Here is an 11,846-nt window from a genome sequence, read left to right as displayed (position 1 = left end):
AAGACAACCATGTGACGCAGAGGGGGTACCCTCAATGTCGTCTGTGGACGCCAAGGGGAGTTGACCAAATGTCGGTCTTTGACAAACAGGGATGAGACTCTGTCCGTTTAGCTCGAAGCTAATGTGACTGAATGCATACAACAGCAAACTGTCTAAAAACACAAGTTCAGAAATCTATGCAAGTGCATCATCTGATACATTCACGTTCTCTATCCAGATGTTTCTTCAGCATTCCATAAATCCTTTGATTCGAGTTAAAAACAAACTGTAGCCCCTCTGGTTCACCACTCACTCACTGGAGCACGGGAGTAAGAGTTATGATCTGTTTGTTCCAGTTGAAAATAGACATTTTTTGACAGTTTTACAGTTGTTTTGCTGCCGTACCTGTAAGCAGTCAGTCACCATTAGCTACAAGCTAATTATACATGGCTGGGTCTGTCTGCATTCTGGACTCAAAAAGAATTTATGTACCAGGGGAAAAAGACACCAATTTGTGAGTACTTTTTATAGCAAAATACACTTTTGGGGTGAAGTATCACTTTGAACCATTCTCAAGTAGTTGGAGAAAAATCAGTACAAGAGTTTGCTAAGAAAATCTATCATCAGCCTTGAAATCTCACAGGCACTTGGCTATCAAGACCCCCCCCCCCCCACACACACACACACACACAGACACACACCCTCATTATTGAAGTATAGCTATACAGTGCTCATAGGCTGAAGGGAGCTCTCCAGGAGGGAGAAAGAGCTGAAGACACAATAGCAAAGAGGAGGTGAGGGAGGGAGGGAGAGAAGGAGGAGAAGAGAGAACAGAGTATGTCAGCAATGCTGAATGCACTCAAAACGTTCAGTACAATCAAACCGACTTGGAGCTTTGGCTCAGCTGCTACACGAGCTGGGCTTGCTGGCTTACCTCAGCACTGCACCAGAGAGCGACTGTCACTAGATATTACTTCGTGGATCACTGAGCTGATTCCCCCACATCAGAGTGGACAGCTTTACATCCCTCCTTATCCCCCCCCCCCCCGCTCCCCCTCCCTGGGGACCCACACTTCCCTACTTCCTGAAATCTTTCGCTGTTGGAAACATTCACATTAAATATGAATAGCCTTGATAATAGCTCTTAGAGATTTCATCCAGGAGACAGAAAATGCAATCCAGTGTGAGTGACATTCTCCCTGTTCGTTTATGGTTTATATAGAACAAACCTGACACTACGTCTACCGCCCTCGATGCCTTGCAGCGCTCTCGTGTCCATTAGGTTTGCAATGTGGATATAAATATTTCTACTGTGTAAGCAAAAATGTTGCGGACCATGTTAGAGAAAGTGTGTGAAGAGCAAAATCCTCTGGTTTACACACATAGTTGTCAGTGCAGCAGTATTTAAGTCAAAGTCTCCACCATCTCCTCCTGCAAGGACAAGTGTGCAGAGGAGGGACTGGGACTGGATCGAGTTTTCAGGCTGATGGAGCCATACAGCTTAGCAGAGCGCTTAGAGTAAGCAATGACCTTTCTCCTGTACATCTCCCCCTTCCACATGGAGATCATCAGCAGCGTGGAGAGCACCACACCGCCAAGCGTCAGCAGGCACAAACCAGCTATGACGCACCGGTCCAGGTGGGCGCCTATCCGAGCGCTCTCCATCTCCAGTCTCTCCATCTCCCTCGCCGACACGCTTTCACGGTCCACCACCACATCCCGAGGCACGGCGTAGGAGATGATCACAAGGGAGATGCCGGTCACCAAAAACGTGACTGCACTTATAAAGCCGTAGTCTACAGAGGTCCCGGGGCCCTCAACGAAGGAGAGATCATCCTCGGACATGAAGGAAAGTTCTGGTAAAGTGTCGGGACAGGGCTCGCCGGCGCGCACGGGTCTGTGAGTACTTTTAGAAGTCGCCTCCGGGCTGGCGAGTGTCAGGTTAACATTCTCATCAATATAGGTGAAAGATGTCTCCAATTCCTCGTCGCAGCAAACTCGCACTTTCTCCTCGCCCAGTGTGCACAGTTTAACCTCCGCGCCCGATTTGCGCGGTGCCGTCCTTGATGCTGCTGAATGACACCGGCCATGGCAGCTCCGGGCTGGGTTACAGCAGCCCTCCCCGGGGGGCCCTCCTCCTGTTGATCCGCCTGACTTGCGGACATGCAGCGCACTGGCGAGACGCTCAAGGACGTTGGGAGGCTGTTTGCCTGCTTCAGTTGCAGTGAGCATCACCGGAGAAGCCATTCGTCCTCGCCACCTGCCGGTTCGCTCTTCCTCCCACGACGTTTTCACTCCACAGCATCCCTAATGAGATGACACGTAGCAGCCAAGATCAACGTTGAATCTTAATGAGATTAGCCTGATTGCCTAGCCCGAAACTTCACTGCGCAACGTGTGCGTAATATGGAAGGTTGCGCAAAATACACCTGAATACCAATGCTGAATTCAAGAGCAATTTAAAGTTGATCGGATTGTTTGAGGGAAATCCTCGGACCCTTCTTCAAAGGCGCTTACAGTGGCCGAGATGAGCCAAATACCTCTGTATCCAATTAGGAGAACAATCCGTGTGTAAACCGAGATTAAACTATATTCTAATTGTGTTTTAACACGGACACCGTATATAGAATACACATATAGTACAAGACTAAAAACATCGATCATAGAGAAGAGATTTTCGTTCGCCTTCAAGAATTTAACACAAAGTACTTTATTTCCAATCTGCAGCAGATGAGAACTGCAAGATACAGCCTATCGGAGAATGTCCCCATCATTTACATTCAGAGAATATGTGTTGCTGCTCTGCATAAGGGTGGACCAGCCATGCACAATCCGCTTTATTCCTCCCCCTTAATCTCCTTCAAAACCCTCTCACACTGCGCAAATAACACAGCATAAACTCACCGCGCTACCTCAGCATCCCTTCCGCTTCCCTCCCTTCGTAGAGCGGCTCACACAGCATCACTGACACAGATTTGTTTCCATAACGCCTCATCGACGAAGATGCCTTGAATGCTCCGTGGCTGCTCGATGCTGCACGCAGGGAGCTCTGCTCTGCGCTAGTCCCTCCCACTCGCACACAACCTCGGCTGCCCGAGCTGTGGCGCTGAGAGGAGCGCTGCTATCTGAGATTACCACCAGTCAGTCAACACAGAGGGAGAGAGGGTTGAATCCCTCAGTGTCCTCCCCTTTCGGAAAGATTTAAGGAGAACGTCACATCGGAGTATAAGCTCTTATGGAGGTCCTATCAGAAATGGCATTATCCCACAAAACAGAAAATAATTCTCCTTTTATAGGAACCCAGAGCCATAAAGTCAACAACAGATCCTATAAAAATATTTAAGAGGCCTCATTAATAATAGATTGATGCCAGGAGAAATAAAAATGCGTAATGTACAATGGAGCTCCTTTCACAATTGCTGGGAATACCGAAAGGAACAATGGTGATCTTTATTATTCACAAGTGCAGCTTTATTTCAGAATCAACAGTGAATTGATTATAGAAAAAAAAAACACGAAAAATATGTACAATTAATCAAGCCCCCGACCCTGGACCCCTTGTGTACTAAAAGTGGAGCACTGCAGTAACCGGAGGCAGGCAGCGAGACGCCTGGGCTGCTCCACTTTAATCAGCTGGAGATGAAAAGAATATTGAAAAGACCCCACTTGTCTCTGAGCACCCTCGCTGTTTCAGTAAAACAGTAAGAGAAACAGATGTTGTTCTTACTGACTGTCGAATTCTGGCCTGAGATGCTCTGGGGGTCATATTCTTGATGGTTGGACCATCCTTGCTAAAAAAACAAAACAAAAAACAACAACAAATACCCCTAAATTTGATCATATTTACAATTTATATATATATATATATATATATATATATATATATATATATATATATATATATATACACATTTACTCAAGAAATTTGAAATTGGCACATTTTAAATACTTGTCACAGATAAAATGGATAGATATGATTAATTTTGATTAATTAATTACAAACATGTCTAATTTAATATTTTAGTCTCCCCATAGCACTTATTCCAGAACATTCTTGGCTTGTGATTGTTCAAATGCACAATACATGGCAGTGCCAATCAGGGGTGAGGGAAGATGTCCCAGTAATCTTCCTGCTTTCATTCACACCACAGCATTCCCAGCATATTTCTTGTAACGTAACCCCCCCCCCCCTCATGATCAAGTCGCAAGTCGCATGCAAGTTCTGGGCTATTTTAGTGATGCATAAACAAATAAAATAAATACATATAGCAGCATTCTTCATAGAATCATGTCAGTGCCATCATCGTATCAGGATATGCAGCAGTGTGTTGTGTGAACACAACTGTTAAATAGTGTGTAACACGCTCCAGCTGGTGCCCCCGGCTCTCAGAAGATTACTGATTATGTCAAAGGCTTCCACCATTTTTAATCTAGAGCTCTAAAAGTTCATTTGAGCTTTGACCTCCATGTGTACCTCTCATCTGATGCATTAAATACCTTCAGAGTCTGGTATTTTTGAGGTGACAGATCATGATAAATGCCCCCCTTTTTTACTTGGAAAGTTGCATTTCACTAACAATCATCATCATCATCATCGCCATCAACGGTTTAGCTCTTAATCCCACTTTGAACTGAATATTCAGCTGCTTACTGTTTCACCTTATTTAGCACAAAGCGGACAGCAGCTATAAATATAGAAGCCTCTTTTCCTGGAGCCCTAGTGGCTGGGTGAACGCTTTTGGCTTGATTCCCAAAAAGACTTAATTTAAAAGACGAGTAAAGAAGGAGAGAGCGAGACAGAGACAGGACAAGAGAGGGAAGATTTAGCACCATTTTGTTCCAGATATTACTTTACAGCAGGAGGGTAGCAGAAATACTCCAGGATTATTGGCTGATAGATCACACTGGTTTATGGTTTGTTTGGTCATATTTTAGTCCGTCTCTTGCTGGGAGGCCGAGATAGGAAGCTGAAATCTGACTGTGAGCTTCTCCGTGGGGCAACAACAGCTAACTATCAGATGCTATCTCTCTGCAACAGTACACCACTTTTCCTGCTGGCAAGGACACCAGGCTTCATAAAGGAGGGGTGTCGGGGGGGGGGGGTGCTGCCTCTAATGGCAATAAATCCTCATCGCGTGTCTCCAGCCACACAAACACACACACACACACACACACACACACACACACACACACACACACACACACACACACACACACACACAAGAGATTATGAAACATGGGTGTGGATCTGCTTTTTCAGTAGCAGACATCAGGAGGTGAGGCGAGGTGGGTGGGTTCTTTTAAGTAAAGCAGTAGATGCAAGGTGGAAGGAATATGTCAGGAAGTGAAGTCATGAAGGAGGGAGTGACTGAGTTCACTTCACCCTCCAACTGCTGCTGGAGTTGTGTGACACGAGTAGCCGACTGTGGCAAAATTGGGGAGTGCGAATGTGAAATAAGGTCCTGCTGGGAAGAAGCATCATAAATTCAAGCCTAGCCGAGTGGGTGTGTCAGTCCTTTCAACTTCAGACACCCTCACCAATGCGACCCCTCCATGAGTGATCAGGTCCTGGGCCTGCCTCCAGCAGACATTAGCTCATGGCTCGTCCCCAGGGGTGTAGCAACAGAATTCTGGGCCCTCTGTAAGCACTCACCCAGGGCACCTTGATTCAGACAGAAATTGGAAAGATTATCGTGAGACCAGTAAGTAACATTTTCCCCCTCCTGTTAACGAACCTGCTCGTCCCGCCTGAGCCACACCTGTTCTGAAGCTTTCTCTGTTGCTGACTCATTTTCATGCAGCACTGATATTCAGGAGCTTAGCTTGGGCCTCTGAGGTAGTCCGTCAGCTTCACCAAGTTCCCTCCTCGATCCTCCGAAGTAAAATTCAGCAGGTTAATGTTTGATGTTTGATCTAAGTGTGATGTTGCATCTACAACGTCAGAATCCCAGTCCCTTTCACGTTCATCTGCCACTCATATTCTGCTCCATATAGCTGGCCTTTCAGTTGTGGAGTAGCATGCTGGGTAGCTCTCACAAACTAGATCAAGCATCTTTGCCTGATCTAGCTGCCCCCCTCCCTTGGTGGACTGACTTGTCTTGACATACATTCTGGATGCAGAAGGGTTCAGTCTTCCATAGCTCAGACTGAAATCTTGTTCATCCGCCCTGCTGCTGCATCCCCACCGTCTGGCAAGTCAGCTTGTCACTCCTCTCACTTCCTTCTGGACCAGGTACCAACTCTCTTTAATCTTCCCAGATCCCACCAGTATCAGAGATTCCTTCCCCTCCACTTCCTTCTGATCCTCAGGTCTCTGACTTTCTTATATTGGTGAATCGTCCCTCCACAGAAACTTGCTGAGGATTTTGATTGAGCCTTTTTTCCCTGTTTCTACACTGAAGGAAGGCGATGATGCTCAGGCTTGCTACCATCGTTTGGAGGTATGGTATTTATCCTCCTATCAAACCTCTCAACAGAGGGCAGTGAGATTTCTGCAGTGGTCATAAGGTCCTTGGTAGGATGCCACGCTGGCATAGCCAGGCTCCATTTGAAGCTCAATCTGTGTCAAAGAAGTAGCAGAGCTCCAAAGATCTGGGGAAGGTAAGAATTTCATGAAAACCAGCTGCTGATGCTGCAGTGACTCCCTGCTGACATTGTTGATAGCCTTTGATTGGATGATGTTCTCCATCAGTAGAGTGGATTTGGGGAAATGAAGGCCGTCATGAAGTGTCATTATGCATAAATGAGTTCTTGCACACTCTGGGATGGCCTACCATCAATTTGGTCTTCCAGCCGATGTGACTGTCGGCTACAAGAAATACACAATAACTATCAGGAGCGAGGAGTCCTCATCCAGCCACCTGGCTTTGCTTCCTGTCCGTAAATCGAAACTGAGCATTGAAAATAGGGTGTCGGAGCAGGTTTGTGTGGAAGGAGTTTTCAGTTTTAGGAACAAGAAAAAAAAAAAAAGAAAGTCAAAAGATACAAGCAGCAGGTCAAAGTAAGCCATCATTCCAGGCGGTAGCAGCAGCTTGAGAGCATCTGGAGGTCTGTGACAGGGTAGTGTGTCAGGAACAGAAGGGAACAGTAGATTATTAATAAGCAGGTGTAGACTGTCCCCTGGGTTAGTTTGGAGAAGTCTGGCACGCAAGCCCTCCACTTGCTCTTAAAATACCTCTCAGAGAAGAAGCAAACAGCAGACAGCAGCATGACAAGGGAGTTAAGAGAAAGGCAGAGTGGGATTTTTTTTTTTCTCGTGTTGGTGGCAGACACTTTCATGAAACATTTAGCACTTGGACCTTCAAGTTAATTCATAGCGACTGTGCTAATTGAAGCAGTGTGGCTGGCCTCAACAAAGACACTGAGGGATAATGGAAGGATTCTTGATGACCCACCGAGAGAGAAAGAAAAAGAAAAAAAAAGCCTTTTGGTGATAAAGCGAGCCGACTCGGATAATTCATTCCACCATTTCTTTCTTCTCTCCACCATAATTAAGGTGATGGTATCCCCTCATGACACGGCCGCTTTGATATCACAATGCTCTCAGTGGCTCTTGGTGATAATCTTCAGTCCTGTCTTCTGCTTCTCCCATTATCTCTCACATCGTTATCGAACAGTGCCCTAATTGTAACACCACAGACATTTTGTTTTAGCCATTTGATCACAAATATCCTTTCAAACTTCACTTGAGCTCTGGTATCTGCCTGAACCAAGAGCAACATCAGAGGTTAAATACGGCCAAGGCAAACATTTTGACCAGCAGGATGAGTTTCTTTCATTAAGTCAATGGGAAAGTCTTGACTTATGGCCAAAAACGTCATTTATATTTGGTGAAATAGTGAGCCAAGCACTGAGTAGTCTGCTGGCACTGCTGCCATCGGTAAAACAGAATTTCCGTTGGATTGTTTACCTTGAATTTTCAAGTTGGAACAAAAAAGACCTCTCTGCAGGAGATGAATAATGCATCGTATTACCGCAGAAGTCTCTGTGGGGAAGTTGTGAATGTGTCAAATTATTAAGAAATTCATGCATCTGTTGTCACGCACATGACTTTTTTTTTTTCTTCTCTTTAGTCAGGGAATATTCAGCTCTGGTTCATATCCTCCAATAGTCATTTAGCAATGGAAGAAACTCCCTGAGGGTAAAATAACAGCCTAGAGAAACTCTCAAGGAATCCATTTCATAAATATAAATCAACCTGGAGGCAACGAGGGGAAAATATTCTCTACAAACCTGGGCCAAGAATTCAGCAGCACAAATTATTGCAGGTTTTGCATGTTAAAGAAGGAGTAATATTTTGCATTTGTATGAAATGTCGCAAAGTCTGTATAAAAGCTGATAGGAGGCTTTGTGGATACTGGGGCTAACACGAACACACACCCTGGGCGAGTAAATGCATCATTGCTGAATAGGTCATGGGAGAAATAATGTGGCTATACTGCAGTAGCAAGGTTTCACCATGAGGTGGCAGTGATGACCCACTGTAAGCGCTATGGGGAAAAAAAAGATGTAGTGACAGAATAAAGACCCCACAGAAAAACCTGTTTCTGTTCTATAGAACTTTTTGGCACTTTGTCATACTTTCAGAGTAACATGTACTTGTACTATTAACACCTGCGACTTTCCACTACCCAACAAAATGGAGTAGCTATCAAACACCTGCAGCAATCCGCTAATTCCACAGGAACAGTTTACCAATATTGGAAGTCACTGATAAGAGGTATCATAGGAAGAATTCTTTGCATTTGCTGCAGATAATTATAGATGATTTGTGTATACCTTTAAAGTAAAATGAGGAAATGTTTTGTATTGATGTATTTCTGGTGAGAAGTAGATGGGAGGTTTGACAGCACTCGCAGCTTTCGGTTGAATATGAAGTTAGAAACAGTTGTTAATTTTGTATCTTTACAAAAGCTTTCTTTGAAAGGACAAACATCAATTTTTCATCAAAATAATAAGGCAAGTTAAACATATAGTTCAAAATGATTTGATCCTAATATTTTGTTTGCAATTTAAAAAGCTTATTTACATCTATTCTCAAACTCATAAGATTTTGTTGTTGGCTCAGCTTTTATGATGAAAGGTGTCTTTTATACTATTGTTTCAGGAAATGACCTGTGTCGTTTATGGGTTTGTATTCTATTTCAGTGTGCTTGCAACAATGTATTGCAACATAATGCAAAGACGTTTTCTTTAGATTGTCAAAGGTTCTGGAAAGGACAGGATGAAGGTCGTGAGAGGAGGGACGGTGAGAGCGCTCAGGATCGATTGTTAAGGGAGTAGGGTGAGAATCAAGGGTCGATACGAGATACTGCGATGGGGGGAAATCGATCCATTTGGTGAAAACGCCTACAAAACACGAGGCAAAAGGATCTCCTCAGCGAGAGGTCAGGACGACTGGGATCTACTTGAACGGGAACAGAAGAGAAGGGGCGTTTTGGTTGAGAGAGCTGAGACGCCTCCTTCCTGAACATTAATAATAATAATAATAATAATAATAATTTCATTAAATTAAACTAATGACTAGAGTTTTCAAGTCAGTGAGGTGCAAAAACGGATGTTTTTGTCACATTCCTGCTCTAATACGATCAACATACATGTGGAAATTTCCTGGCAAAACTCCAATTACTGACACCTTTCCAGGATTTAGTCCTCAGGCAGCAATAACAACATTTCTCAGCAATTTGGGAGGTGTATGATTTTACCTTAAGCCCCCCTCCCCAGCGGTGAGAACTGATGGCCTGTCATCACCTCACACCTGAAGCAAACACTTCATTTAACCATCCTCTGCTCAGGTGTAATAGGCAGGGAGACGATCGATACAGCTGTGACAATGAATTATACCACACAGACAGACAAGGTGAATGATGTGGCATTCTAATATAAAACCTCTGGTCCTCATCAGAGAATCGACCAACAGGGGACTCGAAAACTCCCGCAATTAACAGTCACAGTGTGAACACTAGGATCTAACAGCAGAACAGACAGTAGTCAGACAGTTGTTGAGCAGAGTGCAGAGCTCTCATCGCTCCCCAGCCTCCTGGTGAGGACAGTAATATAAACAGCTGCATCCCTGTCTGTTCTCAGATCGGAGTAATTTCCACTCTGTCTCTTTCACACACTCCAGCCTTCCCGGGGAATAAAATCACACGAATCTGGGCGAGTGACGAGTGAGTGTCTGAAACCTGAGCCAGGTTTTTTTTTTTTTTTATCTTTTTGACTGCACGGGGCCTAAAACACCAGGAGGAGAATGGTGATCATGAACTGTTAAATCATGTACGTCAGTTTCCCAATCTCCTCTGGATGTGGAGCCCTCACAGTGGAGTTGCTTGGCCTCTCACAGAGAGGAAGCTCCACCAGACACCTCTGTGAGGGGTCAGGTGTTTACCCTAAGGAGGGGAATGGGAGCTCTGATAACCCGTATATAAAAATACTGAGGGTCCATTCTGTATAAAGCTTTTCTCCGTCTGTACTTTGATATGTTTATTTATCTATTTTATTTCAAATTTATTTGATAGGAGCAGAATATCTCATTCAGCGTTAATGGCATACGGCTTGAATGCAAGCCTCAGGGTGTTTTCACGCTGCTCAGACTCCTCTGTTGCTGTGAATATGGTTCACTGGTTTGGCTCTAGTCCACTAATTTGTGCAATGTAAACACAAAGTGCACAAAGTGGTGCAAGTTCACTTCGCCCCCTGCTGTTGTATTATAGTCCTCTAGGCTTGCCGTAGACAGATCACATGCAAAGGGAAGCTCAGGGCGAATATCTATCTATCTATATACTGTATATCTATATACATAGATATACATACACCCATAATTCAAAGCAGTAAATTTCAGAGCTGTATACAGAGTGAACAGATAGAGGAGCTAAAGTGAACCAGACAGAGAACCGGTTACTATTTCAATGAACAGATAATGTGAACACAAAAAGTCAGTTTGTTGTTCCACTGTTAGAGGACTGAGTTTGGTTCTTTCATCGAGGACGGAACATGAAAACTCCCTAAATGTGTTAGAATAGAATAGAATAGAAAAGAATAGAATAGAATAGAATAGAATGCCTTTTTTGTCATTATACCAGGTACAATGAGATGCAACGCTGCTCCTTAGGATGTGCACATATACAGTAAATAGAAAAATATACATAGACAAATATTTACACTACTATACCTACTATAGGACTAATACTGACATAACTGTACATAGACTCTGCAAAGACATAAGGACATATACTTATACATATAAGACATATACATAGACTGTACAACTGTAAACAGGCTTGTGCAAGTCCCACTGTGGATACATGTGGGAGTGGATAGCAGCTTTAAGTGGGGCTGTGGTGCATCCAGGTGCACAGGCACATTATAGTTACAGATTCATCAACAGATGCTGTGTCATCAACAGATTGAGGTGACATAGCATTTGCAGTGCAAATATGGCAGAACAGGGCTGCACGGTGGTGCAGCAGTTAGCACTGTGGCCTCACAGCAAGAAGGTTCTGGGTTCGAGTCCCGGCTCGGGCGCGGGATCTTTCTGTGTGAGTCTCCATGTTCTCCCTGTTCCTGTGTGGGTTCTCTCTGGTACTCCAGCTTCCTCCCAACGTCCAAAGACATCAAGAGGGGACGAGGCTGATTGATACTCTAAATTGACCGTAGGTGTGTTTGGTTGTTCGTCTCTGTATGTTGGCCCTGCGATGGACTGGCGACCTGTCCAGGGTGAACCCCGCTTCTCGCCCGTAGATGCTGGGATAGGCTCCAGCCCCCCCGCGACCCTTACTAGTAAGGAATAAGCGGAAGATGACGATGGATATGGCAGAACAGTCCTGGTGATAGTGCAAAACATATAGAGGTACTTATACAGTTCAGTC

The 11,846-nt window shown here is 44.5% G+C and overlaps 1 protein-coding gene across 2 annotated transcripts; it reads right to left on the bottom strand.

Annotated features, from left to right (window-relative positions):
- Positions 1-1,036: 1,036 nt before the first annotated feature.
- tmem74 (transmembrane protein 74) lies at positions 1,037-3,104 on the bottom strand. 2 transcript variants are annotated; one of them, XM_086217359.1, is made up of 2 exons: positions 2,884-3,104; positions 1,037-2,286 (listed from the first exon to the last, which is right to left on the bottom strand). In XM_086217359.1, the coding sequence occupies exon 2, from the start codon at positions 2,224-2,226 to the stop codon at positions 1,384-1,386; it is 843 nt and encodes a 280-aa protein (XP_086073485.1). In that variant the 5' UTR covers positions 2,227-2,286; positions 2,884-3,104; the 3' UTR covers positions 1,037-1,383. The 2 variants fall into 2 exon arrangements, with proteins under 2 accessions (XP_086073485.1, XP_086073486.1); XM_086217360.1 differs by having other exon boundaries at positions 2,892-3,104.
- Between the last annotated feature and the right edge of the window lie 8,742 nt (positions 3,105-11,846).

This window comes from Aulostomus chinensis, chromosome 11 (genome assembly GCF_037954235.1).
Source record: "Aulostomus chinensis isolate RoL2024-O1b breed Wild chromosome 11, RoL_Achi_v1.0, whole genome shotgun sequence".
NCBI lineage: Eukaryota > Metazoa > Chordata > Actinopteri > Syngnathiformes > Aulostomidae > Aulostomus > Aulostomus chinensis.
The sequence above is the reverse complement of the archived record's forward strand: the minus strand, read 5'-3'. Positions and strand labels throughout refer to the sequence as shown.

Coding starts and splice junctions, on each gene's coding strand:
- tmem74 (XM_086217359.1), bottom strand. CDS start 2,226: ATGGCTTCTCCGGTGATGCTCACTGCAACTGAAGCAGGCAAACAGCCT.